Genomic DNA, 17,097 nt, shown 5'->3' on the forward strand with positions numbered 1-17,097 from the left:
TATCTTTCTACCAGAATGCAGGTGCAGTTGCTACTTTAAAAATAAGTCTGTTGTGGCAATAAAGCCCTTTATGAGTCTTCATAAGAACACTTCAGACTCTTCTATCTCCATCTGTAGATAGGCCTCAGCTAAGACTACTTTGCTGAAGTGTTTCCTCCAGAAAGGTTTGCAAGATATCCTCTATTCTGAGCAGAGGGTACTGTGTTGATGGTGACCTTAAAATCACCTCAGATCCTGACAGACCCTTTCTTCTTGGGTACTGGGACCACTGGTATTGCCCATGGGTTCTAATCAATCTTGGACAGAATTCCTTCAACTTTCATGCAGTCCAGCTCACTGGTTACTTTATTCAGATGCTATAAGGAACTGGATGGGCTTTGTAAAACTTGGGTGTGATATTTTCATTTAATATTATTTTACCCTTGATATGTTTGCATTTTCCAAAGCCATCTTTGAAGACTGCTGTAGCATCATCCAGTACCTTTCTTAATTCACTTTCAATGGACTCTATTGCAGGGGATATGCCATGTGAGTGGTGGATGGATCTTCAATCAAAATTCTAAGTTCATAGTACATTTATTATTGAAGTATGTATACAATAACAACCTTGAAATTTGTCTCCTCACAGGCAGCCATATAACAAAGCAATCCAATAGAACCCTTAAAACCCCAACGTGAAGAAAGAAAATTAATCATGCAAACAATAAAAGTAAGCAAATAACATTCGGAACTGAAGTTCACAAAAGTGAGTACCCAGCCTTGAAGTCAGTCACAGCTAATCCAGAAGCCTGTTAGTTGCAGGCAACAGCCTTAGTTCAGCGCAGAGACCAGTAAACCTCAACCCTTCAGTCTGGTTTGGTGCTTAAATTGGCCAAACCTCAGGTTGTTTCTCACTCTTGGACCTGGGCCCTGCCACTTTGATTCATTATACAACCATGCATACCATTCTACAACCATCCTGCACCTTTGAGACTTCAGTTCACACCACAAAAATGCCAAGCTGTACAAGTGGTTCGAAAGCACAACTCCAAAAGGGAAATTACAGGCTATTAAATGCAGTGATTTTTTTAAAGAAAATTTGTGAGTAATAAAGTAGTTAATAGTTGTGTTTGCTACTAGCAAATCGTCGCTGTGAGTCAACAGTGTCATCTTAAACTGGTGTAGTTGTCTCACCCAATCACGCTCACACAATGCTGGTCCTTCTGTTTTTAACACATACAAGCCCAAATGTGGCTTGTTTGATGTTGCATTTCATTGTTACAAATGTCATTCCCACAGGAACTATTTTTTCTCCAGTACAAGTTATTAGTTGGATATCTGCAACTTCAGTTCAGAATCTTTGAAATGCCATTCACTCATTTTGTGGAATGAATGAAACAGCCAAGCCAGTGCCCAATTCCTTTATAATTAATTTGTTGTTTACTTCTGGTATAAGCCATATTACTTGTCTCTTGTCAGTTTTCACATTTTAAATCTCAAGGCTACCCATTCCTATGTCATTCACATCATCATCAATTTTATCATCAACATCATGCAGATTAGTGATCTTTTTGAAACAGCAAAATGACTTTTTATCTTTTTCTCTTCCCTGGACAGTCCATTTATTTTTGTCTGCCCAACATGCTCTTTGTACATGTCCTACTTGGTTGCATTTTTTGCAAGTTCTCGTCTGGTGTAAGAGACCTTGCCACAAAGGTAACACAATGTGTTTGACTAGGCAGCTTTCTCTTTAGAAGTTGCATTTTTGTTCATGCTTACCTTAATTTCTGACTGCAACTTACTGCATCTCCAGCTGTTGTTTCCAGATACAGCTATTTCAACTGCTCTTTGAAATGTGAATTGTGCTTCAGTTATAAGCCATTTTTGGATGTTTTCTTGTAAGATTCCACAAACTGAACAATCCCTCAGTGCATTATTAAGCCCATCACTGAAAATGGCAGTACTCAGACAATTTCTTCAATTCACCCATGTAAGCTGAAATGGACTTACCTTCCTGTTGATTCTACTAATGAAATTAAAGCATTCTGTAATCAAAAATGGTTTTTGCTCAAAATGGTCCTGCATTCCATTTGTGTTATCAGTAAAACTCATTTTGGCTGGTTTAGTCAGAGCAGGCAAACTGTATGCTCTTCTACAAATTATACTCAGCAAAACTCACACTGATTTCTCATCAGTGATTCCATTTGCTTTAAAATATTGCTCAGTTTGCTCAGTAACCACAATCCAGTTATCTGTTGTGCAATCAAACTTATCTATATTTCTGATGCAGCCAGCCATTTCTGCTTTTTTAAAAATTTTTTAATATTATTGCCCAGTACTCACTGTTTATGTAACCATGAATTTTGTCCATTTTCTGCCCTTTTTAAACTCAAACATCTCTCCCCCTTACAACAAAAAAATGTGCTACATTTTTTATAAAAACTTGAACATCTTGCTGCACTTCAAAAGGTAGGTAGTTGTCTCAGGTTCATTTTAAAACTGACTCGCCTCCACTGTTAAGTTTTTTAACTCCAAAAACTATTCAAAAGAAAAACACATGAGCTGTGAATAACACGTCTACTTTGTTTTTACTTTAGTGAGGCATGCACATATGACGTGGTGGCGTAATGACATATGCCATTCACATACTTTTACATATAACATGTAATGAATTATGTAAACAACAAAGAATGTTTAATCAAACAATATATTTAAAATATTATTCAAATATTACTGTAATATTAAATACACAACAGTTAGTGGTTTCTCAGAGCAGCTGTGGTGCATTCTGATAAGAGAGGTTGATCACCTAGAGATTGTAATCCATATCAGTACACAGGTAAATAAGGGATGGGTTTCTGCAACATGAACTTGGGGAGTTAAAGTTCAAAGTAAATTTATTATCAAAGTACATACATATATGTCACCAGATATAACCCTGCAATTCATTCTCCTGTGGGAATACTCAATAAATCCATAATAGAATCAATGAAAGACTGCACCAACCTGGGCATTGAGCCAATGTGCAAAAAGACAACAAACTATGCAAATACAAAAAGAAAGAAAGAATAATAGTAATAAAAAATTAATAGATAAGCAATAAATTTTGAGAACATGAGATGAAGAGTCCTTGAAAGTGAGTCCATAGGTTGTGGGAACATTTCAGTGATGGGCAAGTTAAGCTGAGTGAAGTTATTCCCTTTGGCTCAAGAGCCTGATGGTTGACGGGTAATAGCTGTCCCTGAACCTGGTGGTGCAAGTCCTGAGGCTCTTATACCTTCTTCCTGATGGCAGCAAGAAGAGAGCATGTCCTGGGTGATGGGGTCCCTGATGATGGATGCTGCTTTCCTGCAACAATCCTTCACTTAGATGTGCCAAATGGTGGGGAGAGCTTTACCTGTGATGGACTGAGCTTTACCCACTATTTTTTGTAGAATTTTCCATTCAAGGGCCTTGTTGTTTCCATACCCAACTATAATGCAACCAGTCAATATACTCTTCACTATACACCTTTAGAAGTTCATCAAAATTTTCAATGTCATGCTGAATCTTCACAAACTCCTAACGAAGTAGAGGCACTATTGTGCTTTCATTGTAATTGCATTTTACATGCTGGGCCCAGGATATGTCCTCTGAAATAATTACACAGAGGAACATTAAGTTGCTGATGCTCTCCACCTTTGACCCCCTGATGAGGACTGGCTCATGGACCTTTGCTGTTCTTCCTGAATAATGGAATCACATTTGCTATCCTGCAGTTATCATTTGCCTTTCCTATGGCTAGCAAGATACTAAAATCGCTGTGAGACCCAGGGTAATCTCCTCCCTTGCCTCCTTTTTTTGGTTATATCTCATCAGATCCTAGAGATTTATCCATCTTTATGTACTTCAAAACATATAACACCATGCTCTAGCATACAGTACCCTTCTATCTGAACTCTCCATCTACCATGTCTTTCTCTTTAATCAAAACAGATTAGGTCCTGCAGGCAAATGTACATAGAGGTTCTAAAACATTCCTAGAAGAACTTTCCGAATTTCACCCCATCTAAGCCGTTCACACCAGGGCAATTTTGTTCAATACTGGGGTTAGAAACATAGAAAACCTACAGCACAATGGAGGCCCTTCAGCCCGCAATGCTGTGCCAAACATGTACTTACTTTAGAAATTACCTTGGGTTACCCACAGCCCTCTATTTTTCTAAGCTCCATGTACCATTTTGTTAAAATCATTCTGCAATTATTGTTGCAATTACAACGAAGGCAGGACAGAGGCTATATTTTAGGAGTTTGAGGAGAATTGGTATGTCACCAAAGATGCTCACAGATTTCTACAGATGTACCATGGACAGCATTCTAACTAGTCCATCATAATCAGGCATGGAGGAGCCATTGCACAGGAATGGAAAAAGCTGCACAAAGTTGTAAACTCAGCCAGCTCCATCATGAGCACTAGCCTCCCCCAGCATCCCAACACCTTCAAAAGGCGAAGCCTCAAAAAGGCAGCATTAAGGACCCCTATTACCCAGGGCATGTCCTCTTCTCATTGTTAGCATCGAGGAGGAGGTACACGAGCCTGAAGACACACACTCAATGTATCAGGAACAGCTTTTTCCTCACTGCTATCAGATATCACAGTGAACCATACAGTTACAAAGTTATGAACCATACAATTGCCATACAGTTACAAAGTTATGAACCATACAATTGCCATACAGTTACAAAGTTCTTGTTGAGGAGAAGTTCTGTCTTTGCACAGAGAATTTTCTCCATCATGTTTCATATATAGTATATTTCATGTATTTCCTCACACTACAAAAGGAAGCCAAGCAGCCTATTATACCTATGCTGGCTCTCAGAGCAATCTTGTACTTATTTTCTCATTTTCACTTAATTCAGCTGCAGACTTTCATGCCACTTACCTATACTCAAGAGTAACTTAACGCTAGCTAATTCACCAAACAACACATATTTGGGATGTGGGGGGAAATCAATGTATCTGAATGAAACTCAGGAGAATGTCTAGATTCCAGACAGATAGCTCCTAAGGTCAGGATTGAATCTAAGTTCTTGGAGCTGTGAGGCTCTCTGATAATGTGGCAATGAGGAAGACTCAGAACAGATCTGGCAGCTTAAAACTGAGCAAGGTGTTGCAGCAATAGAAATGCACACCGTCATAATTTGTAACCTCAAGGTCGAGCACATACTGAAACAATCACGATGAAAGCAATACAAGGTGTACCTAAAAATATATGTCATGTTGCTGGAAATGCAACACAAGATTAGAGGCTAAACAGTAAAACACTTATGCAACAGATAGCCAAGCAATCCCACAGCCAGCAGATCAGAACCAAACCACTGCAGTCCTGCCACATCTAGCCCTGAATGGCAATGAACACTTTAACACCAATGAGATATGGTAACTTCAAAAATACTTCAACCTTAATAATGGAGAGGCCTGGCATGAGAATGCTGATACCAAAGCTAACAATCCACCTGGGTTTCCTTGCAAAAGCTAATCTTCAGCCCAATGCAATTCTTCCCGTATTATGTCAAGAAACTAAGCATGGGCTCCTATCTGATAACCTGATAACCAGATTAACTTCTGTTCACAAAAACCTGAACAAATTCAATATGGCTAATAATGTCCTAATCAATCTACTCTCAACCTTCAACAAAGTGATGAAAGTTCTCATGAACAGTGCAACAGTGCTTCCTCTCCCCCCAACTCAGTTTAAACCTCATCATGGCTTTAGCCAAACATGGAAAAGAGAGCAGAATTCTTGAGATGAGATTGCAGCAATTACTTTGGACATTCAGGTAGGTTTTGGTTGAGCTTGGCATCAAGAACCCTTGTTAAAACTGTCATTAACAGTTAATCAGAAATATAATCAGAAATCTGATGGTGGTGGGGAAAAAGCTGTTCCTGATACATTGAGTGCATGTCTTCAGGCTCGTGTACCTCCTCCTTGATGCTAACAATGAGAAAAGTACATGCCTTGGGTAATAGGGGTCCATAAAGACAAACACTGTCTTTTTGAGGCTTCGCTTTTTGAAGGTGCTGGGATGCTGGGGAAGGCTAGTGCTCATGATGGAGCTGGTTGAGTTTACAACTTTGTGCAGCTTTTTCCATTCCTGTGCAGTTGCTCCTCCATACCTGATTGTGATGGACCAGTTAGAATGCTGTCCGTGGTATATCTGTAGAAAGATTACCGAATAAGAAGGCAAGGGTGGGGGGTTGGAAGGGAAGGAGTACAAGCTGAAACATAATAGGTTAAGTCAGGTGGGTGACTACTTGAAGTAAGCTGGGAGGTGATAAATGGAAAAGGTAAAGGGCTGGAGAAGAAGGAATCTGATAGGAGAGGAGAGTGGACCATGTGAGAAGGGGAAGGAGGAGGGGCACCAGGGGGAGGTGATAGGCAGGGGAGGAGAAGAAGTAAGAAAATTACTGGAAGTTGTAGAAATCAATGTTCATGCCATTAGGTCGGAGGTTACCTAGATTGAATATGAGGTGTTGCTCCTCCAACCTAAGAGTGGTCTCATTGTGGCAGAAGAGAAGGTCATGGACTGACATGACATAATGGGAATAGGGATCTTAACTCTACCTCTTGACTATACTTCTTCCCTTCCTGTAAATATGCCATTCCTTTTCTCTCAGTTCCTTCATCTCCACTTCATTTGTTCCCAGATGAGGACATCAGAGATGTCCTCCTTCTTCAAAGAAAGGGGCTTCCCTTTCTCCACCACTGATGCCACCCTCTCCCACATCTCCATGGCCTCCTCTACTGCCATGATGAGGCTGCTCTCAGGTCCAAGGAGCAATATCTCATATTCTGTCTAGGTAGCCCCCAACCTAATGGCATCAATTTCCCCAACCTCCAGTATTTTTTTTCCTACTGCACCTTCCCTTTTCAATTCTCCACTCCAGCCTCTTATGTCTTCTGGAGATCACCTCACCCTGCTGCAACCCCCTCCTTTCCTCTCCTATCAGGTTCCTTCTTCTCCAAACCTTAACCTTTTCCACATCACCTCCCAGCTTCTTACTTCATCCCCACCCCCCCCCCACACCTGACTTAACCCATCACCTTCCAGCATGTACTCCTTCCCCTCCTCCATCTTCTGATTCTAGCATCTTCCCCCTTCCTTCCCAGTCCTGATGAAGGGTCAAAACACAGACAGTTTGCTTCCATAGGTGCTGCCTGACCTGTTGTGTTCTTTCAGCATTTTGTGTGTTCTGGATTTCCAGAATCTGCAGAATTTCTTGTATTAACAAATTAGGAGTTTTTTTGTACAATGAAAAGCGATATAATTAAGGAAGGAGTATGAACTGTCGATCCATTACAATCAACTGCTTAAGATCTCCAATTTTACTTCAGTGGTGTACTCCCCCTAGTAAGAACAAACATGGGCAAAGTACAACTCTGTCTTAACAGTTCCATCCAGAATTAGCCCTTTTAATAGAAAGACATTGACAAAAAGTTGTAAGATTAAAATGAGACAGTTATTGTCTAAAGAAAAAATGAAGTCGTTGGAAAATTGTAATCCTTGGCACCCAAAAAATACCAGTTGAGTGTTTTTTCTTCCTTCCATATTCTGATGAAGGATGCGTCTGTGTTCGTAACAAAATTTTTTTACCTGTTTTGATTTTATTTACATTTTTTCAGTTGTAGTTATTTTCTTATTGTCATTTCCATTGTGCTTAATTTGTACCAATTTTAATACATTCTGTTATAAACATTTAAAGAACCATAATATAATTAACTTTAATCGAGTTTACGAATTCCTTGCCACCCAACCCTTTAAAAGTGTTTTTCCATGATGAAAGACGTTGCCTCACAACGGAATTCTTAATAGAATTTTTTTTCTGCCTCAGGGATACCGCAACACCTGAAAAACAATCTATCTATATGAAAAGTTGTGGAATCTCTCTGCACCCTCCCCCTTTACTCGTTGAGACTCTTGGTTACCGGGTCTTTGTATTAGTCAGTCACCCCCACCCCACCCGTTTAGTTTTTTTTCCATTTATCGTCTCCTCGCAAAGTCCGCCGTCTGACAGTGAGTGCGGGGACAGAGAAAGCGCGGGGCACTCTCGTAAGCCATGAAGTTGCAGGCGGTGATGGAAAACCTGCAGAGGCAGCAGCGTGCGCGGCTCGAGCTCGAGGCCCGGCAGCATCACCAAGAGCAGCCGCCGCCGCCGCGCGCACAGGTTCAGCTCCAGGCCGGGCAGCAGCAGCAGCAGCGCGTTCCGATGGAGCAGCACGAGCCCCGGGGATCAACGGCCGAGGGTCCCGGCGACAAGCACCTGGCGAATGCGCAGCAGATCGCCACTCAGCAAGCCGCGGCTCTGGCCGCCATGAGAGCAGCGGCGGCAGCTGCGGGGGCTGGCGACTCGGCCCAGCGCGGCGCTCAGGGTGAGCTGGATATGGAACGAGGCGACAGTCCGAGGCTTTCTGAGAGCAGCGAGGCCTTATCTGGTGGCGAAGAGATGGAGGGGGGAGAGGAAGAGACAACAGAGCAGCGTTATACCGATCCTGAAGAAGAAATGGCTGCCGAGGAGGACGACGAGGGAGAAGAGGAGGAATTCGAGGACGATATGGAAGGGAGCAGCGGAGTAAAGGAAGAGCCGGGAATGCACTACTGTAGTGAGGAACATCGTCAGCCGGGGCAGCGGCGCCCACTAACCGGGCTACCTTACCACTCACACCCGCCGATGCAGCAAGTCCAGGATCAGGCCGACTGGACGTACGAGGAGCAATTTAAACAGGTAGGTAAAAGATTAAAATCTTACTTTAAATTGTGTTGTGTCAATTGTAGTATTAATTGAGCTTATGTATTTACAAAACGGGCACAATGAATGTCATCACTTTATTAAAACAGTATTGCATTGATAAAGTTATATAAGGACTGTTGTTATTTCCAGTTCATTTATCTAAACATATTGCATATTCTTTAAACGATCAATGTGAGCGAGGGAAGGGAGAATATAATTGACCCATGTGTCCAAATCCAGTGTATATTAAGCATGTGCAATAAATTATACATGTCTGCAACCAATATGCAGTTACTGGATTACATTGTTAATATGCTAGATGACAATAATTTTCTTTGTCATTTTGTGTGAAACATTATTTTGAATGGATTGTCATCGAAAGAGTTTGAGTTACAGAAAACCGATCATATTTGTATTGAGATTAAAGTTAATATCTTTGCACTTAATTGTTTTAATGGTTGTCATACAAGTGCTTAATGGAGTTAAATCTTTAGTGAAAAGTAATTAGTAGGTTTGCACGGATGGTTTTAACATCTTTGCTGTATATACTTAGGATTTATTTCCTCCCTTCTATCCTAGGTTATAGTATTAATTTAATATCCACAAATCTTGAATTATCAAACCTCTAGTTATTATTTGAGCTGAAATAAATATTGAGGTATATACTGCACATTTGTCAATTTTATATAGACATTTAAAAAATTTTATCTTTTGCAACAGTATTTTAAGGGTTATTCTCAATACTAATGATACTAAAATGTTTTAGAAAAAATGAACAAACGTTTGTAAATTTAGCCTTTGTAAGCCAAGGGAGATTTCAAGAGCAGTGGATGTTTTGCTAAAGATCAAAAGTTTAGTTTGGCAAATTTTAGTGGAAATTATCCAAGCAATATAGAGGTTTGGGTCTAGCAGAATTTAAGCTAATGTCATGTGAGTACTTTTCTTAAGGTTTAGCTGAATGTTAATTGTTTTAGCCAGCATGTAATTATTTTGCAGCTAAAGTTGTTCATCCACTACAGTTGCCTATTTTAAGTCAAAAGTTTTTCCAGTATGTTTTTAACAAAAAATCTACAGCAAGTTCTTAAGAGATAATATTTTGTATTTCTGAGTAAATAATGTTATTCTAGACTGTTGTGTTGTTTAGCATGCCATAAGATCTTCTGGAATAATTGATAATTAGGAGTGAAGATTGGAATGTTGATTGAACATTGTTGTTCGGGTCTTTGATAGGTTAAGTTTTTAACAATTGTACATTGTTTAGCAGAATAAGTTTTATATTTTGAATATTGAGCTTCAAACCTGAATTACAATCAAGAGAAAATCTGCAGATGCTGGAAATCCAAGCAACACACACACACACACACTGTCTTGGCCCAAAACCTCAACTGTACTGTTTTCCATAGATGCTGCCTGGCCTGCTGAGTTCCTCCAGCATTTATGTGTGTTTTTTCAAACTTGAATTATCTGCTTTAACATGAAGTTTGGCATTTTGATTTAAACTTTTAAAATTTATTTCAGTCTATTGTTACAACAGTATAAATGAAAATCATTATAAATAATTGGGCTAAATTTATAACACCGCAGTATTGTCTAACTTGAATGTATTTGTGTGTTTTGTTTTCTTTCCAAACACATTTTCAGATATGTTTGAAAATTGGTTAATTTTCAAGCATATCTTAAATAGTTGATAAAACAATTGATCAATTATTTAAGATAAAAGGGAGGAAAAATTCTACAGATTGTCACTTAAGGATATGAGGTGGCACACCTTCTTGCCAAAGAATCGCTTAAAATTAAGGATTTAAATATAGTACCTTTGCATAAGGGGGAGACGAAGGCCATAATTAAGTTTATATTCAATTACTGAGGAATCAAAGTTGGGATAAAGAAAAGAAAGGATGGCATTTGTATAAAATTCAGAGGATGGTGGAGATTCAACTGGGAAATGGGTATAAAAGGGGAGAAGTTATATTTAAATTACATGTTGGACATACTAGATTGAATAATTCTCTGTTCAGAATTGATGTGTATGATACGGGCATCTGTAGGGAGTGCACTTTTCAAGAAATAGTGCAGCATGTATTGTTTGAATGCAGATCCCGTGAGGTACAAAGGAAACATCTAATTGAGATCATTGAGACGAGCACAGTTTTAACATGGAAAGTTTGTTGGAATCACTGTCATCGGAATGTATATAAGTATTTGAATTTCTGCAAAGCATTAGACTTTTTGATATTATTTGAGTTTTGTTTTGGTGGGGGTGGGAAATATAGTGTGTATGCTTCCTGTCTCTTTGCTCCACACTCCAACTCAGTAGGTGGTGATAATACACCTTATGTTGGTCTGCCAACCACCATTAAACTTTACAAGAAGAACAGGAATTTCTTGGCTCTATCAATAGAGACCATGAAATTGAACATTTGAAGTATGAACAATACACACAAAATGCTGGAGGAACTCAGCAGGCTAGGCAGCACCTATGGGAAAAAAGCACAGTTGCATTTCGGGCCAAAACCCTTTGGCAGGACTGGAGAAAAAAAAGCTGAGTAGATTTGAGAGGTGAGGGGGTTGAGGGAGAGGGGGGAGAGAGAAACACCAGCTGATAGGTGAAACTTGGAAGGGGGAGAGATGAAGCAAAGAGCTAGGAAGTTGATTGGTGAAAGAGACAGAAGGCAATGGAAGAAAGAAAAAAGGAGGAGGGGGAGGAATACCAGAGGGTGGTGATGGGCAGGCAAGGAGATAACATGAGAGAGGGGAAAAAGGGATGGGAAATGGTGAAGATGGGGGGGGGGGGAGAGAGGAGAAGCATTGTACTGGAAATTTGAGAAATTGATGTTCGTGCCATCAGGTTGGAGGCTAATCAAACAGAGGAGGTGTTCCTCCAACCTAAGTGTTGCTTATCACGAGAGTGGAGGAAGCCATGGATGGACATATCGGAATGGGAAGTGGAATTAAAATGGTGGCCACTGGGAGATCCCTCTTGTTCTTGCAGATGGAGCATAGATGCTCAGTCAAGTGGTTTCCCAATCTATGTTGAGTCTCACCGATATACAGGAGACCACACCGGAGGACTGAACACAGTATATGACCCCAACAGACCTCATTCATTGTTGTGCATCCCTGGCCTCCTCCATTGTCGTGGATAAGACTTTTTAGACACCATAGAGATGTCTGCCTATAAAGTACATAAAATAATAAAAAGAATTGAAACAATAATCTAGAATACCACTGCTTAATTAAAAGACAACATAACAAAGATACAAGCCTGCAAGACGTAAATTCAGGATGAGTGTCTGTGGCAGTCATGCTTTCTAGCCAGGATAGAATGTGACTTGGAAGGGTGCCTACTGATAGGTGATGTTCCATTTGCCATACATCTTTATCATCCTTGGCAGAAGAGGTTGTGTGTTTGGGAGTAGCTTTGGCAAAGAATTCTAGTGCACTTTGTAGAAAATACCTGCCGCGGCCACATTGTGGTGACTACTTTTGGAGCTCTGCAGACCCAGGAAAGTAGAGAATATTCCATAACATTTTTGACTTGTACTACTTGAATGATTTAACAAAAGTAGTATTTGGGCTACCAGGAGATGGGTCAGTTGCTACTGAATACCTAGTCTCTGTCCTGCTGTCCTAACCACAGTGTTTATATGGTTATTCCACTTGACTATGGACAATAGTGACATCTGTTATGTTGATAGTGGGTTACTTAGTAATGGTAATGTGGGGGATAGTCAAATTTCTTATTATATGCTAATATAAACATTTTATTTTTAAAAAAGAAAAATATTTTTGCTGCCCTTTTTATGACCTAATTTTATCCCTGCAGGTCTAAGATTAATGAATTAAACTTATAGCTGATGTTTTTTTATAAAATGAGCTTCTCTTATTTTAAGTCTGCTATTCCGTATTCATTTTAAAAATTCTTCTATTAACATCCTATTCCAAAAAATTGCTATCTTTCACATTTCTAATTATTGTTTCTTTATGTTTGTATCTATCATTCTTAAAGGATCTCTCAAGTTTTCCAGTTGGTTGTGATACTTTGGCTTGCAATTTTCAGTTTGGTTTTTGATATAGTTATTATCTTGTTGTTTAAGGCTCTTATAGCTGAGGGAAGGGGGTGTTCTGAGTAGTAGGGTAAGCTGCCACTGCCTACTAAATGCTCTCTGTGGCGTGTGGCTCAAATAGCCTCTGACAACCAAGTCCAGTTCCTGGCCTTCACATGTCACTTAGCTATTAAGCCTGGCAAAATAATTTCTTCTGACAGGAGAAGGGGCAAAGTTGGGTTACTGACACCTTAAAACCAGTTGCTCCAGGAAGATGGGGTTTGCCAGCATGGTTGGCAGCTCATCTGGGAGAAGGAAAGCTCTCATCTCAAACCTCCACTGCCTTGAGGCTGTACCATCTCATAGTAAACCCCAAGGGTAAAAGTCCAGAGTTGGAATCCTTAAGGTAGTCCTATGTTGAGTTCAATGCTGACTGGCAACTCCTGCAGTGCCACTGGTGTCAAACTGTATCAATGTCTGCCATTCCTTAGATTCATCAACGATGTGGAGAAGGGGAGCCTGCTGCATTGGCAACATTTTGCTCTCCATATTGTACTGCCCTGCCTCACGTACTGGCTAGAGTACCAACAACGTAGACAGATAGGACGCAACATCCATGGTTGACCCTGACCAATGGAGCTTTCCTCCCTCCCCCCAATGATCTTGTTACACTTCTCTTGAATATTTTTGGGACTTTTTGCAATTATTTTGATTGTCGTCCGAATAAGGCATTGTGTATTTGGCACTGTTAGTCTTGTGCTTATCTCTTTCACATTTATGTGGTCCTGCAGTTTAAATCAAGATCTGCACCTTGTTGCTGTGGCTGTCCTATGAAGTGGAGTGACTTTTAAGTGGTGGCTGAGTCTCAGATGATGTGTCCTAAGACGTTAGTTCAGACTCCTCTGATGCTTTTTTTTGGCAGCTTGCTGCTATTAGAATCCACTTAACTACTATTAAATGTATTTGACAGGAAAAAAAACACTGGCTGGAAGGCTTAAAATAATAATCAGCAAAGTAAAATATTTAATTAATGTCCATGAACTAAAAGCATCATTAAATAAAAGGGAAAAAATTAACTGAACTTTCCAATTTCTATTAACCCCATTCATTGGGGATGGTATGTTAAAGCTGAGGGGCTTATACAAAGTATGCCCTGAGTTAAGTGATGAAATGGGTGTTCAGATGCAATATCTGACTTCCATGTTGCCAGGCAAAAAAGTACATTTTCATTTAGTCTGCTTACAGACCAATTATATTAGTCCAAAGCATGTGATACTTTGCACAAACTTAAGCATTTCCAGCATTACTGCAGGAAATAATGACTCTAATTATAATTCAATTCTTGGGTTGAATTCAAAATCCTGCCCTAATGCGTTGATTGTTGTTTGTACTTCTTTTGAAGTTGCCCTTTTAAGGCATTTTTAGCATGATTTGATTGTACATATTGGATTTATATTATAGCTAAAAAAAAGTAATGACACAGTTTCTGCTAAAATGTATGAAGCTGATTTAGTCTTTAGCTTTCCAGTGATCCACTGTTCATCTTACTAAAAGAAGAAAGCACTTATTTTCCCTTTTAAGGTCTTCAGATCATTCCTTAATTTATTTTTAAACTATGCAATAATGTGTTATTGTGTCAATCTTTCCACATTGACTGCAAGATTGAGATTTTTTTTCTGTTTGTTTTATTGGATTTAATGCTATATATCCATGGACTCAGAGAAAACTACGGCACAGAATCAGGCCTTTTGACCCATCTAGTCAATGTCAAACCATTTAAACTGTCTAGTCCCATTGACCTGCACCCGAACCATAGCCCTCCATTCCCCTTCCCTCCATATATCTATCCAATCTTGTCTTAAACATTGAAGTCAAAATCACATCCACCACTTGCGCTGGCAGCTTGTTCCACACACACTCTTCACTCTTGTGTTTCCTTTATAAATTTCACCTTTCACCCTTAACCCATGACCTCATGTCTCACCTTCATTATTTTGTGTCATTCTATCAAATCTCCCCTCAATCATGTACGCTCTAGGAAATGAAGTCCTAACTTATTCAGTCTTTCCTATAACTTGCGTCCTTCAGTCCTGGTAACACCCATGCAAATTTTCTCTGTGCTCTTCTAATCTTTCTTACATCTTTCCTGCAGGTAGGTGATTAAAACTGCCCACAATACTTCAAACTAGGTCTCACCGACGTCTTATACAACTTCACCATAACATCCCAACTCTGTACTCAATACTTTGATCTATGAAGGCCAAAGTGCCTAAAGCTTTCTTCACAATCCTATCTACCTGTGATGCCACTTTCAATGAATTGTGGACCTTTATTCCCAGATCCCTTTGTTTTACTGCACTTCTCAGTGCCCTACTGCTCACTGTGTAAGACCTACCAGATCGGTCCTCCCAAGGTGCAACATCTCACATTTGTCTGCATTAAATTCCATCTGCCATATGTCCAGCTAGTCCAGATCCTGCTGCAAGCTTTGATAGTAGACAGTGAGGAAGACTACACCCCAATTCTTGTTGTCAATTTACTGATCTAGTTAACCTCATTAGCATCCAGATCATTGATATAGATGACGAACAACAACTAGCACAGCACCAATCCCTGCGGCACTCCATTAGTCATAGGCCTCCAATCAGAGAGGCAACCATCTACTACCAGTCTCTGGCTTCTTCCACAAAGCCAATGTCTAATCCAATTTACTGCCTCAGCTTGAATGCCAAGTGACAGAACCTTCTTGCCTTCCATGTGGGAACTTATTAAGTGTCTTGCTGAAATCAATGTAAACAACATTCACTGCCTTGTCTTCATCAACTTTCCTGCTAATATCCTCAAAACTCTATAAGATTGGTTAGACACGACCTATCACACACAAAGGCATGCTGATTATCTTTAATTAAACCCTGAACTATCCAAATACTCGTATATCTGATCCCTTAGAATACCTTCCAATGACTTTCTAGTCTATAATTTTCTGCTGCTTTGCTTCACTTCTATAGACTTTGTGTCTATCTTCTGAGTAAATACAGATGTAAAAAATCCATTTAAGATCTTCATCTCTTTTTGACTCCACAAATGGATTACTATTCTGATCTTTCAGAGGACCAATTTTGCCCCTTGCAATCCTTTTGTTATTAACAAATATGTAGAAGCCTTTAGGATTTTCCGTCATCTTGCCTGCTCAAGCAACGTCATGCCTTCTTTTAGCCCTTCTGATTTCTTTTTTAAGTGTTCTCTTGCATTTCTTTATACTCCTCAAGTACCTCATTTGTTCCTACCTGTCCATAGCTGCTATACATTTGTTTTTCCTTAACCTGGGCCTCAATTACTTTTGAACACCAAGATTCCCTAAACCTCTTATCCTCACCCTTTATTCTGACAGGCACATGCAAGCTTTGTACTCACAAAATTTCACTGTTGAAGGCGTCCCACTTACCAAGTACACCTTTGCCAGAAAACAGCCTATCCCAATCCACACTTGCTGGATCCTTTCTGATAGCATCAAAATTGGCCTTTCTCCAATTTAGAACCTCAACCTGAGGACCAGACCTATTGTTTTCCATAATTACCTTGAAACAAATGGCATTATGATCATTAGATGCAAAGTGTTCCTCTGCACAAACTTATGTCACCTGCCCTGCCTCATTCCCTAATAGGACATCAGGTATTACGTACTCTTGGGATTTCTAGATAGTGACTGAGAAAACCTTCCTGAACATATTTGACAAACTCTATCCCATCTGGTCATTTTACAGTAAGGGACTCCCAGTCAATATATGGATAGTTAAAATCACCTACATTCACAATCTTGTGTTTCTTGCAACAGTCTCCAATCTTTCTACAAATTTGTTTCCTCTAAATCATATGGGCTGTTGGATGGTCTATAATATAGCCCCATTAATGTGGCCATATACTTTTTATACCTCAGTTCCACCCATAAAGCCTCTTGACGAGTTCTGTAGCCTGTCCTGACTGAGCACTGCTGTGACATTTTCCTTGACTGGTAACACCACCCTTCCTCCTTTAAACTCTCCTGTTCTATTATCCCTAAAGCAACAGAACCCTGGAATATTGAGCTGCCAGTCCTGCCCCTCCTGTAATGAGGTCTTGTTTATGGCTACAATTTCTTAATTCCGTTTGTTGATAATGCCCTGAGCTCATTGGCCTTTCCTACAATACTTCTTGCATTGAAATGTACGCAACTCAGAACATAGGTCCCACCATGCTCAACCTTATGATTTCTGTCTTTGAGGTCTTAACAACAACTGCCTCCACAGCCACTCCACTATCTTT

General features: G+C 39.8%; 1 protein-coding gene across 2 annotated transcripts in view; it reads left to right on the forward strand.

Moving 5' to 3' along the window:
- Positions 1 to 7,473: 7,473 nt before the first annotated feature.
- The window catches only part of wdr18 (WD repeat domain 18), a 333,950-nt gene continuing 324,326 nt past the window's right edge, over positions 7,474 to 17,097 (forward strand). The window contains exon 1 of one of the 2 annotated variants that reach the window (XM_059991526.1): positions 7,474 to 8,743. In XM_059991526.1, coding sequence (XP_059847509.1) covers positions 8,078 to 8,743 — 666 coding nt within the window. In that variant the 5' untranslated portion in view covers positions 7,474 to 8,077. The remainder of the gene's footprint in view (positions 8,744 to 17,097) is intronic. The other variant, XM_059991525.1, reaches the window with a different exon arrangement.

The sequence above is a fragment of the Hypanus sabinus genome, chromosome 16, assembly GCF_030144855.1.
Source record: "Hypanus sabinus isolate sHypSab1 chromosome 16, sHypSab1.hap1, whole genome shotgun sequence".
Lineage (NCBI taxonomy): Eukaryota > Metazoa > Chordata > Chondrichthyes > Myliobatiformes > Dasyatidae > Hypanus > Hypanus sabinus.